Genomic DNA, 13,654 nt, shown 5'->3' on the forward strand with positions numbered 1-13,654 from the left:
TTGCGTATGTTGACAGACTGTATTGGCTAGGAGACAATAAAAAATATGCGAGACAATGGCCAAAGCACTCCCCTTAGCAAAAAAAATAGGATAAAGACGTTGATGTGCCTCATTTGAAAGGTGATTGAAATATTTTCTCAAAGAGACATTGCTCGAATCAGAGGGCTTCCAAGATGAGCTCGCATTCGGCAAGAAACTGTTGTGAGAAGCGTGATGTGCAGAAACCCTAATTCGACTAGGTTCAAGGGTCTCATCAAGAACGTGGGAACTTGACATAACCATCAGCGAAAGCTGAAGTGCCTCAACTTCTTGATGAGTCCCTAAACATTCAAAAGGTGGGTCATCAAATTTTGGGGGCTTCGTAGGATCAACAGCGGGATAAGTAGGAAAATCACTAGAGGCGTGAGTGAATATATCTCCGAAAAAATTAGGGTTGCTGAAAAGGGATCAATGAGAGACCCAGCTTGAGTCGGGCGAGATGCAGGGCCCTCTTCCTCACTTGTTAAAGGATGCAAGTGGCAAAGATCCAGCATAAGGGATTTAGACTCTGCATCCTTTGACTGTGAAACCTCACCCCCATGCACATGATTGCAATCATTATGAGCGAGATAAAGATATGAATGATCTGAAGGAACTGCCAGTGCAATAGACCCATAGACTAAATCAGGGTAGGATGGATGTACAGGGTCAGATGAAGGAACACTGATTGGACCCAGACTCACATCCTGCCCATTTACGTTCGCCAAAGAGAAAGATGAATTTAAAGGCCTGATATGCTCCATAGATTTGATAAGACAGTCAACATTACTTGAGACAAGACCAACGCCATCATGCACAGTTGAATGAGATCCCGGGATATAGTGCGACATGTGTTGAATGGACTTGATCGGAACAGATGTTATGTGATTTTCAGATTCCAAACCAAAATAATGTATGAGAGTTTCAGAGACGAGACCATCAAATCCATTTCCTAGAAAGCACTGTTCATCATTTGAACCATTTACGGTCACAATATTATTATGTAACAAGTCAAGAGGAGGACAAGAAATCCCACAAACAATAATCTCTTCCACGGGGGTTTAAGGTTGTTCCATATTGAAAGAGATAGACCAAACAAAATTACGGGAAGAATATCGACACTTTGTCATCTGCAAATTATGATGATACTCATGTAGAATAGGACCATTCATACGAAGCAACACAAAGTATGGAGTATGAGACAGCATATGAGGAAACAGCACATCAAAGAGCTTTCAGGAACATCCGATCCATCAAGTGAAGAAAATACTCATGGCATTAGAACATAAAAGATCTGAAGAATCCAATAGTGGAAACGTACAAATACTCCTTGTATCAATTGGAAGGACATAAATTCTCTTAAGCAATGTATATATCTCCAAAAGAGTCATTCTCAAAAGCCCCACCCCCTTTGAATGAGGTATGAGGGTATATTTATAGGGTGAGAGTGACTCTTGGCCTACCCTTGACGCTTGAACTTCCTTACGACTTTTCATCTACCAGGTGACTTTTGGTATTCCACATGACCTTTCATATTCACAAACGTGTTCTATGCTACTGTAGAAGATGGCGATATCTTTCTACCTTCCTTTTGCCTTGGAGCTAGCTTGACTTCAATATTTGTTGTTGACCAAGATCATGCATTTCCGCAACAACGATCCTCTTGGGTCATTTTAGCAACAAATCGGCTCAAGTGTCTGCATAAATGATAGGGACTTGCCTTCACCACTTAAATCCTACACATGTACAAAATCATAAATTATCATCAAGAAAAAATGTACTTTGATGAAATATAAGATATAAATATCACAAGTAATACGAGCGAGAATTCGTAGCCTTGACATCTCTTGCAATTTCATGGTCACAAATCTATGCGTTGATACGTTACATGTCTTGGCATCAATAGTTTCTTTCCTTGAGTGAGAATTCGTAGCCTTGACATCTCTTGCAATTTCATGGTCACAAATCTATGCGTTGATACGTTCCATGTCTTGGCATCAATCGTTTCTTTCCTTGAGTGGTTAGATTATCATTGTTATATCACCTTTCACACTCCTTTTCATCCTTGTCACACATGTTGAGCATTGTTGCATTGTGTTGTTTTTAAACATTTGCAAAGGTACTAAGTAAATGGCCGGTTGAGGCCTATATTTATAGTCTTAGGTCGCGCATGTGGGGTCGCATGGGTCGCAGGGCCTGATATAGGTTAGTGTGCGACCTTTGCGACCTTGCGACCTGTGCGACCTATGCGACCTTTGCGACCTGTGCGACCTTGCGACTTGTGCGACCTATGCGACCTATGCAACATTTGTGAGTCGCGGAGTCGCATAGTCGCACGAGGGACTGACGGTAATGAAGGCAACTTTGCGACTTTGTGACTCGGAAGGTCGCGAAGTCGTATGATAGTTGAGCAGTTGGAGGTACGACTACGCGACCTGCGTATGCGACCTTGCGACTTGTGCGACCTATGTGACCTTTGCGACCTATGCAACCTTGCGACTTGTGCGACCTATGCGACCTCTGCGAGTCGTGAAGTCGCATAGTTGCACGAGGGACTGACGGTAATGAAGGCAACTTTGCGACTTTGTGACTCGAAAGGTCGCAGGGTCGCATGATAGTTGAGCAGTTGGAGGTGCGACTACGCGACCTTGCGACCTGCGACCTATGCAACCTTGCAACTTGTGCGACTTGTGTGACCTTTGGGACCTGTGCGACTTTGCGACTTGTCCGACTTGGTTTGGTTTATGAAAGAGGCGCGGGTCTTTTCTAAACCTTTCTGGGGTTTCCTGGCTTCCGAATAGACTCTAAGGATGGGTGGTAGCTACGAAAAAGGTGGAGGGGATCCAAAATTTAGAAGAGTTGGAAAAATTTGGAGGGGTTGTTGCAGTAGCTACAACAGGGCCCTAAAGAAATTTGTCAGATATCCATTTATGATCACAGTGAAATTAGTAGACTCAGAACATGCCATGATCCAACTAATGATGGGAGGTGACTTGCCGACCTTATGAAGAATCATATGCAGAAACTCCCAATCAATGTTATCAAAGGCTTTATGAAGGTCGACCTTAATCAAACTAGCTTTCCTCTTACCAGATTTCATTGTGTGAATACATTCCTATGTAATGGCGATGGCATCTTGTATCTGCCTGCCGTCCAAGAACCCCATTTGCTCCGGAGAGATGTGTGCAAATAAGGTCCGTTTGGTCCTAGTTGCTATCAATTTGGAGATAACTTTGTAAATTGCGTTACACAACAATATGGTCCTATAATCCGAGAGGGCAGTAGGGTCCTTCTTTGGGATTAGTGCAATGAATGTGGCGTCCATTTCCCCAGAAATATATCTTTTGGTTTTGGATTCCTCTACAACCGCAATAATGTCAGAGAGCATAAGATCCTGAAAGTGAATGAAAAGTTTGACCCCCCACCCGTCAGGACCAGGACTTTTCTCTTTCGCACAGGGCTTTAACACTTCAATAACTTCGTCAAGCAGAATCGGCTTGGCGAAAAAGAAATTTTCCTCCTGATTGAACATGAGGGGGATGTCCGCTATGGACTCAAGCTGTGAGGCAAAGTGTTGTTCCTGTGCTTCATAAAATTTGTTGAAATGATGAAAAGCCTCTTGCTCGATTTCGTTTTGGTCATGGTAGTAAATGCCATCAATACCCTTGATACCTTTGATCGAGTTCCTCTGCCTTCTGAGATTAGCACATAAGTGAAAATATTTAGTGTTTTTGTCGCCTACCGCAACCCATAATGCATGGCTCTTAAGGCGCTATTTAGATTCTATGGATTACAAAATGCAATTCTTTCCCCCTCCAAATCCATGATGTTGCTTTTATGGCATCCAAAAAAAATATAAGGGGTCAAGGGGGTCATTGAAATATCCAAGGGCGGTTTCAATATCAACGAGAGCCTTGTTATCTACAACTTTTTCTCCCTGATCCAAATGTGGGCCTCCTTCTTGAGATCCCGAAGTTTACCACAAAAAATACCCATCTAATCAGCAGGAGGAGGGAGATGGGGCTGACACCAAACTTCAGTCACCAATGCATTAAAATCCTCGTTTTGAAGCCACAAAGAGTTAAATTTGAAAGGAAAAATGCAATTTGAATCCTTGCCTTCCCAAGAGAGGAGGATCGATTGATGGTCAGAAATATGTGATAAAATGATCTGAGACGAGACCCCCAACGATGTTTCGATCAGTGAATGAATTAGAAAGAAACGGTCCAACCACTTCGCGATGCCCTCCGAACCAGTGTGTCCATTCCTCCAAGTGGGAGCGATGGTGCCTCGAACAATGTCACACAGAGCGAATGAATTGAAATAATCCTGGAAGAAATTGGATAATGGGTCCATAATCGCCTTGTCTCCCCAGATTTCTCTACTACCCATTGTCAAGTTGAGGTCCCCTGATAGGATAATGCACTATAGTCCTAGGATGTCGGAGTTGCCAATCTTTCCCCAGAAAGACCCTCTGCCAGCATAAGGGGCGTAAAGGTTGATGATGCGAAGACGAAGGGGGGAGCCTGAAATATATCCATAAAGAATAATGCCAACATCGTTTTGTAAGCATGAAGGGAGAGGAGGAAAGGGTTCCACATTGTGCCTAATCCACCAGAATGTCCCCTTTCATATGAGGCGCTGACAAACCAGTCAGGACAAACTAAGAGCATAATTGCCCAAGTGTTTTCATGTGAACACAGAGTATCTTGAATAAGGATAATAGAAGGGTTATATAGACGAATCAGTCCTTTGAGTGCCCTGGATTTATGAGCCGCACTCGGGCCCCGAATATTCAAGGAAAAAATGATCATAGAGGCATCGATGAAGCGGGGGCATTCCCTCTAAGGGCCCGAGGACTGTCTGAAACAACTGGCCAAGAAATGTCACTGCTGAGTGAAGGATCGCTAGACTCCAGGAGACAGGTCGAGACTTTTCTGTATATGGATACCTTTTTCTTCCTTTGTGATGAAGGTCCCAGATGGGGGTCCAATTCCTTTTCCTTTTTAGGAAGAAAAAAGGAACGACGAATCTGAAGACGTTCTAATTCGAAGGACGAGGACAGGGCTATGGCCTTCAGGTATTTATCGAGAGAAATGGGAGCAGGAGTGGCGATGGCAGAAGGGAAAGTCTCGGCAGGAGCAGGAGAGAGGCCTGAAAAGGGGGCAGCAGTTGGAGCAAGACCCGACAAGGTAGAAATCACTGAGCAAGAAGGAGAGGGCGTAGAAACAAGAGAGTAATCATTTTGTCTGAAAGTGAAGTTAGAAGGGTTTGATCCCAGGAGAGGGTAGTCCCCACCTATCCCATGGAGGCCAAGAAAGGGAGGAGGAGAATCTGGGAAGATATTCTCAACAAGAAGATTAGAAAGTAGAGAAGGGTTGGATGTACCTAAAGTTAGACACCGAGCCTATACTGGACCTTCATGATCGACACCCCATGTGTTCCAACTTTGGGCGATTTGAATGATACCTCGAAGTGAAAACATCGAGTGGGGCAAATCTCCAAGGGCAGTCAGATTTAAGGTGTCCCATATCATGGCACAACAAGCACCGAAAGGGGATTCCCCAATAATCAATAAAAACTCTGAACGAGGAAGTCCCCCGTAGAATCTCCAAATCCGCCAATAGTCCTCTACCAAAATCAACTTCAAGCAAAACCCATGCCATTCTTTTGTCGAGCTGGCCAAAATTGCTATCATCCTAGAAGTAGAAAGAACCAATGCAGTTCGCAATGTCAATGATTGCTGCTTCATTCCAAAGTTCCAGAGGCAGCCTAGGCAGGTTAGCCCAAACTAGGTTTTGTCGAGAGATAGCCTTGAAAGGATCAAAGCCAACTTTCTACCTCTGAAAAACGAGAAATCCCCTTCCCTTGACCCAAGGGGTTTCCAATATTAGTTCAGTGTCCTCTGGAGAGAGGAAGTGGAAGCATATCCATCCATTATGGAGAATGTTGACCTTCATGCGGTACTTTAGTACAGGCATCGAGCGAATCTCGACCCAAGCTTTAATCTTATCACTCGTCATCTTCATAATGTGCGTATGGCCTTACAGCCTTAAGCAATGCAACAACGAATATCTTCCAAACTGGCGAGCAACCTCATTACAGTAGGGATTTAACACATGGCCACTCACAATCTTGATAATAACCCGTGGCCCTTAGCATATAATAGGGTCTCTATCTCCGCTGGAAGACTAAGATCTCGGTTTCCTAATGATTAGATTCTTTATAAGAATTCCAGATCCAATCTTGAAACCTTTCACCTCAGCTAAATAATGTGCAAAAATAATTAATTGGAAAATAAGAGTCTAATTAGGGTGATATCGAGTACCACTAAAGATGGAAAATGTCGGCTAGGGTGAAAAGAAATCCACCGAAGCTACGATAAGGATTTTCAATCCTACAAAATTATGATCTGCTGACAAAAACCCTCAGGCTGGCAAGATGCACAACTTTAGTACCACTGTAATATCCCAAACATCAAGTATTTTAACGGATCTGGTACACTGTAGGTGTTCTAATAAAATTGTTGCAGTAAAAACACCAAACACAAAACAAATATGAGAATGCAACCTCTTATTTATGTAAATAACTGAAAACAAACTTACATGCCCACACAAGACGTACTAAAGCCCGTGCTTGTGGCATGTATGGATGGCTGTCCACCAGACAAGTTACTCCCACGGGGTTTTCGTCCTTGGGATCAAACTAGAATTGGCCTTGCCAAATTCTCAACAAAGACAAAATAGATGGATAACTCTCGATGATCACACTATTAGGCTCCTATCCCCTTTTATAGGATTGGATGGACTCTCTAGAGACTTTATTTTATTGTTTTCGCTCGAAAAACGAAGGCAATGCCACGAGCAAATACCATGGGCATGTTCCATCCACTTTGATCATATCCAAGAAAATGGAACATTTCAGTAACTCGTTGCTTATTCTTGGATATTTTGTATGTTAAATGTTTTAAACTAGGGTTTCTATTGTGCCATTACTAAATACTTATTATTTCATGAAATCTTGTTATACTTTTGCATGTAAAATTCTCTATCTTGGAGCCGATAGAGAGACTCTTGATGTGCATTCTTGATATTTATTTCTCCCCTCACAAAAAAAATAACCAGGGTTTTGCAAGTGGATTCCCTAGCCATCTCCACTTACTCCAACAATATCTCTTTTCATAGAAATATTACCCTAAAGACAACATTAAATCCTTGTAGGAATAGGCACTAACCATTTTTGTGTTGGTCAAACCCAAAAATTAAAAAAAATTCATCTTTTGTCTCTCTCCTAGGCTTCTAAGGCATGCCACTAGCGTTTCTAGGGCTGATTTGTTGCATAAATTGGGTTTTGTTTGGATGAAAGTGACTGAAAATCTAAAAGTTTCTTGTGTAAACCTCATAATAGCAAAATCTAACAAATCAAATGGTAACAAATCAAATGGTAGTTCTTCCTCCATTGGTATCGAGGTCATCCATCCCTGGCTACTTTTGCACATCTAACGACCCTATGTTCTTGATTGGCTACAGCTTAGAGTCTATTTAAAGGTCTCTTTGTTCCTTTGTTGTTGAAGATCAATTAAGAGACCTTTTCCCCAAGCTGCGATATGACATTTCCCTCTCATTCCTTGCATATTAAACAAACCTTAACTTGTAGCATCCATTTTCATTGGTCGTGATATAGAGTGCTTGTACTTTAGCATTGGAAACCTAGGCCTGTTCAGGTTATGCCAATATTTTGTCTCACATATAGACCTTGCAATGAATCCAGGTGGTTAAGTCCAGGTGGTCCATATAGTAGTAGTAGTTGGTGATGCTCCATATAGTATATAATTTTTTCAATCAACATTAATACAGTAGATGCGTTTATCTCATTATTCAGACTAATCTTGGATGGGCCTGACAAAAGTTTAGTATAATTCCTCATGAGAACAAGGCATTTATGCTCAAGTGCGGCGAAGTATGAAATGGTGAAAATTTCATGGCCTTATCGCTTTTTCTTGTGAAGCTCAGAAATTTTTACTGTCTCCCAACCCATTTAAGTAACTCGTTTGTAGACTAACCTTTGATGGGACTGGCAAAAATTTAATATAATCACCCCCTCAAGAGAACAAGGCATTCATTCCTAAATGCTGGAAAGTATCAAATGGTGAAAATTTCGTGGCCTTGTCGCTTTTTCTTCTGGAGCTCAGTAAATTTATGTAGGGAAGATTCATTAAACTTTGCTCCAGCTGCCAACACCTATTGTTACCCTTTTGCTACAAATCTATCTTTCCTGATGTAACAATTGATTTGACATGCAAATATTACCATTTCACGCATTGATGGTCTTTGTTGGATCTTCTTTGCACAAACAGGTATGATATATGAAGAGAAATGTGGCGAAGCACGGCTTGAAGCTGCCGGAGATTGCTTTGCAGAAGCAAAATGCTGGCATAACGCTGCCGGTGCATATGCCAGAGCTAATTGTGTGTCCAAATGCCTAGATGCGTGTTTAAAGGGCAAATTATTCATGGTAGGGTTGGAATTTATCGAAGTGTGGAAGAAACGCAACTGTGATACTAACTGTGGAAAATGCCATGGATGTGAATCGGTAGAAGTTGAAACTGACTATCTTAAGAAATGTGCAACGCATTATCATCAGAAAAAAGACACTAAGTCTATGATGAAATTTGTGAAAGCTTTTCCATCACTGGATGTAATCAGATCCTTTCTCTTAAGGAGAGATTACTTTAAAGAACTTCTGAGGATTGAAGAGGCGGCTGGGAACTTTGAAAAGGCAGCAGAAATGGCAGAACTGGAAGGGGATTTGTTACTTGAGGCAGACATGCGTGAAAAAGCAGGACAATATGGGCTAGCCGTCAAATCCATTTTATTTCATGTGCAATTGAACTCCTTTTGGAGAACAGGAAATAGAGGGTGGCCACCACAGGAGTTCCCCGAAAAGAATCAACTATTAAAGAAAGTAAAAGACATAGCAGCAAAAGATCGAAGCCATGTATATGAATCCCTTCACTATGAAGGGTCAATACTTTCAGATGAGTTATACAGTCTTCCTGAATTAACGGAACATATGATTCATGCAAAGAAAATGAGAAATATCAGACTTCAAATTTTTTGTCTGCGTAAAGTTCTTGATGCACACTTTAACTCAGATATAAAAAAATTTCAGCTTGCGCAAGGGATGAGTTTATTCAGGTTGGATGATTATTCCAGAATGCTGCTGGAGAATAAAATTTCTCCCGCAACACTGTTCTTTCTTTGGGATGAATGGAAGGATAAATTGTTATCCTCAGTGAGTGCTCTTTCAAAGTATGAAAAACGACGGGACACAGAACAAGATAGTTGCTTCTTAGAGTATGCCCTTGAATATTTTGGTGTCAGAAAGGACAAAAATGATAGATTTTGCAATGCATTTAACTGTCAAACTTTCTGGCTTAAGGACATTGATGTCAAATTTCTGCAAAGACAAGGAAATACCATGCAAATCAGCATTCAGAATTTTTCTATGGCTGCAAAGAAGTTCTTCATAATGGACCTCTATTCTGTAGGAAAAAATGTTCTTGAAAAATTGGAAAATCTGTATTCTTTATGCATGAAACAAAACCGCATTCTTCCTATCCAGGGAGCCCTGTTAATTCAAATGTATCAGGTTTCTGAATCCCTGAAAAATATGGAGCACTTGACTGGACATTCTGGGTTACAGCAGATTGCAAAGTTTGTCAGAGTGGCGAGAGTCTGTAAAGAGCGTTTTTTAGATTCTTTTTTCCCGCTGAAACAAGAAGATGAAAATATGAAAGAGTTTATCAGTCTGCGCGAAGACGCAGCAAGTATTTTGATTCTTCAAGACATCACAAATGACATTGTGCGCAATATGCAAAGGTCCATAACTCTAGGCCAGATTGGAAAATTGCAAGTACTGCTTCCCTTTTTACCAAAGGATTTGGGTATAGAGTATGGAAAGAAAATTCTCGAGTCCCTCAATGACAAACATTATTGGAATGATCAACTACTCTGGCTAGACATGGACACATCTCCGGAAATCAGTTCGTGTAATAGAAGAATGCATCTGGTAAAAAGCTTTGGACAAGCTTTATCTTCTACCTTTAACAACTGGGAGAAGATTGATTATATTTCCCCACAAATATTCCTCATGCTTCTGGAGAAGCTGTTCTTCCTTGCATCTTCATGTGAACAGCTCTTGACAGGCCTGTTTCTGCCAAGATCTTTCTTCATTGAATTCATGACTGGCAAACAAGGAGAATTCTCCCACACCTGGCTGCTTCAATCACAGAGTCAGTTGAGATCTGAAAAAGGATGTGAAAACTTTTATGAGCTGTTGTGTCATATAATTTGTGACCTCTTATCTCATAAACATGGAATGGTTGAATGGATTGAAGCTTCGAAAATTGACAGCAGAAAGTATTTTCCTGAGCTCATATTGCGTTTGATCATTATGCTTTGTTTGATATGCATCAACTCTGCAGGAAACCTAGAAGATTATACTCAATTACTGTGGAAAATCTTTAAAGATGGTCAGATTACAAAGAATTTGCCTTTCAAATTCAGAGAAGGCCTGCTACAGCTTTTGGGAAACGGCTCTTCCAACAAAAAGACATTCTTAATTAATCTTTCTAAAGCAATGAGAGGTATTGACAATCCTTTGGTGATGATTAATTTGAGCAAATCTCATGAATCTATTCATAATTATAAAGATATAATAATTCTGCCAGAGGAGAGCCTTGTATCCAAGGAATCTGTCATTCGAGCTGTCTTTCAGGAAAAAAATGTGTATGCTGGGAATGAAAGAAGTGAGGATATTGAAAAGGACTCGTCGTCATCAAATAGTAAAAGTTCCATAATCAATACAGGGCATATTCTTGAATCTACAGCGGCCAAAGAACCACACGATTATAAAAGAAGCGAGGATATTGAAAAGGGCTCGTCGTCATCAAATAGTAAAAGTTCCGTAATTAATACAGGGCATATTCTTGAATCTATTGCGGCCAAAGAAACACACGATTATATTACAGATAACAGAAAGTTCCTCATACACAATCGAGAAAAGGAGGGTGTTTGTCTCACATCTATGTCAAATACCGGGGAGACCGAGGAACAACAAAAAGCTGATTATGTAACAACTGAGATGAAATCCACAAGTGAGAATATCTTGCTTCCTCTGTTTGAAGATGACGAACCATCTTGCAAAGTGAAAGTAAATGGGCAGCATGTACCATGGTTTGTTGTACGGAGGATGAAAAGGTGGCTGTATTTTGCTCGGGAAAAACTTGAAGAGCAAATACCTCTAAAGGATAAATACACCGAGGAAGCTCTAAGAATTTTCCGAGGAAAGGAAAATCAGTCGTACATGGACAATTTTGTTTCAAAAGCTTGCCCATTGAAGGTATGGAAAGCACATGGCATTGTATTGTGATTGTTAATCTTTTCTTTCACCAAGCTGTGGACATTATATGTGCTTTAGACACGATTCAGCATAATATATTATACGATAAGTTGAATAGTTGATAATTTCATTTTCTTTTAGGCCATTAAAGTCCCGAATGGAACAAACGTGATATAACAAGTTTCGATAAATTAAAACTTTTATGTCTGTTGCAGGCAGAAGTTGATGAGTACATCGACCTAATAATCACCACAATACCGAAGGTGAACCAGGGACATATTTGCTTCGATCTGGACATTGATATCTTAGAAGAAATGCATGAAACACGAGAGGAATTACAAAAGTTATCTGAGCTTCTCGATCCAAGGTCAGCTAATCATTTTGTTCCTATGCATAAGCTCTATCAGACTAGTTCCTATGCATAAACTCTATCAGACTGAGATTTTCTTAACTGCAATAAACAGGGGAGGCAGAAACCGCATGATTTATAGCAAAGTCTTTTGTTTTAGATGATTTGAATTTTCAATTTACAGGTCTGTATTCTAGTATATTTTAGATCTACTATACCTTTGTCTAGCTACAAGTTGCAAGCAATCCTGACTGGGCTTCCAAGTCTTGAATGGCTTTTCCTTCTCTGAAGTGTCAATAAATTGCTATTCTAGCAGAATAGCAGATCCATGTCAACTATTGCCATTATTGGTATTTTGGGTCATTCAATGATAGAGAAATAATGAAAAATATTAATGATACACAAAGTTTATGTGGTAAAATCTTAACAATTTGTCAAGGAAACATCCATGGAAAAACAAGTTTTTTTTCTTATCAAGAGAAAATTACAATGAGGCTTACATTCCTTCTCAATCTCTTGGGCTTCATAAATGAAATAGGCGCTGTTACAATAGTTTTGATAGCTATTATTTGGTTTATAAACCAACACCGTTAGAATAACCATAGTAACATTTAAGGTAAATTCAATTTTTGCATTTCCTTTTAATGGCAATGTTGTCATACTTTAGCAATCTCCACCTTGACAACAATTTCCTAATACCTTGCCCTTGCCAAAGTCCTTTCATCACCTCTTCTGTAAGCCAAGAGAAGTCAAACACCACCACAACTTCTCCAACAACATCAATTTCATAAGCATGTCTACATAGTTTTCTTGAGTGTAGACCCTTTTAAGATCTAGCGTACCTCCATCAATGACTTGTATTACAAAATGGCATTTTATGTCAATATGGATAGTCATACTATGATAAGCTAGATTTGTAGCCAAATGTATAGCACTTTGACTATCATAGAATACAGTTACATTGTTCTGCATTCTTCCAAATTCACCTAGAAGACCCTTCAACCAAATTTCCTCTTTGCAAGCATGTGAGACAGCAATACACTCTGCCTTCGTGGTGGATAATGTTGATTTTCTTAGTGCAATTAGGGTTGGCACAATATTTTTGAAATTCTGATAATTACTTTTGATGTAGATCTTCTTTTAACTTATTTCATTCTATCATTCAACAATTATACTTCAGAAATTCAACCATAAAGAATAGTGGAAGAGTAGAGATCACAACACACAAAATAAGACAAGGTTCACCCTTGGAAAACCCACAAAGGGGAAAAACCCAACAACCTTTTTCAGTAGAGAACTTCTTCTTGTTAAATACGACACACACCTAGACCTATGGTCAAACTTGGCCTTCTCCTCCAAGTCAAGTCACCCAATCTAATCCCGCACTTCGCTCTGCCTGTCTGACTCGGAATTTTGGCCCTCCCTCCTGCAATAGGCAGTTGCCCCAGAAATTTCGGCCCTGCAATAGTTTCCTCTACAACGAAAAAATTTCGCCCTCGGCAACAGTTTCCCCAAAAAAATGTGAACTAGAGAGAGAGAGACTAATCCACACATGCGAGTTGCAAGAGAGAGAAAAAAGAGATATTTCGGCCTCCTTCTTCGTCCTTCACTTGCTTGCCTAGAAACTGTCGTGTGTGAGAGAATGTGAATGCCCAAATGGAGGAGGTCAAGTTTCCTTTATATAATAGTCCATCTTGGGCGAATGGATGTGTCTCTTGGCCAAGGTCGACTTGACTTGGAGGGAAGCCGACTTGTCACTTTTGGAGCCAAAATTTACACTTCACAATTCAAATTTTCATCTTTAAAAAGTTGCAATGGGACATTAACTCAAAATAAATTTTCCTTTGACTCAAGCATTTATAAATATGATTTAACAATGATAAA

General features: G+C 40.3%; 1 protein-coding gene across 3 annotated transcripts in view; it reads left to right on the forward strand.

Annotated features, from left to right (window-relative positions):
• LOC149214141 (uncharacterized) overlaps window positions 1-13,654 on the forward strand; it is a 515,106-nt gene that overhangs the window by 376,672 nt on the left and 124,780 nt on the right. For all 3 annotated transcript variants that reach the window (XM_089392204.1, XM_089392206.1, XM_089392205.1), the window contains 2 exons: window positions 8,375-11,421; window positions 11,637-11,788. In XM_089392204.1, coding sequence (XP_089248330.1) covers window positions 8,375-11,421; window positions 11,637-11,788 — 3,199 coding nt within the window. The remainder of the gene's footprint in view (window positions 1-8,374; window positions 11,422-11,636; window positions 11,789-13,654) is intronic.

This window comes from Pinus tabuliformis, chromosome 1_1 (assembly GCF_031772625.1).
Source record: "Pinus tabuliformis cultivar Carrire ecotype Pingquan chromosome 1_1, CPIR1, whole genome shotgun sequence".
Taxonomy (NCBI): Eukaryota; Viridiplantae; Streptophyta; class Pinopsida; order Pinales; family Pinaceae; genus Pinus; species Pinus tabuliformis.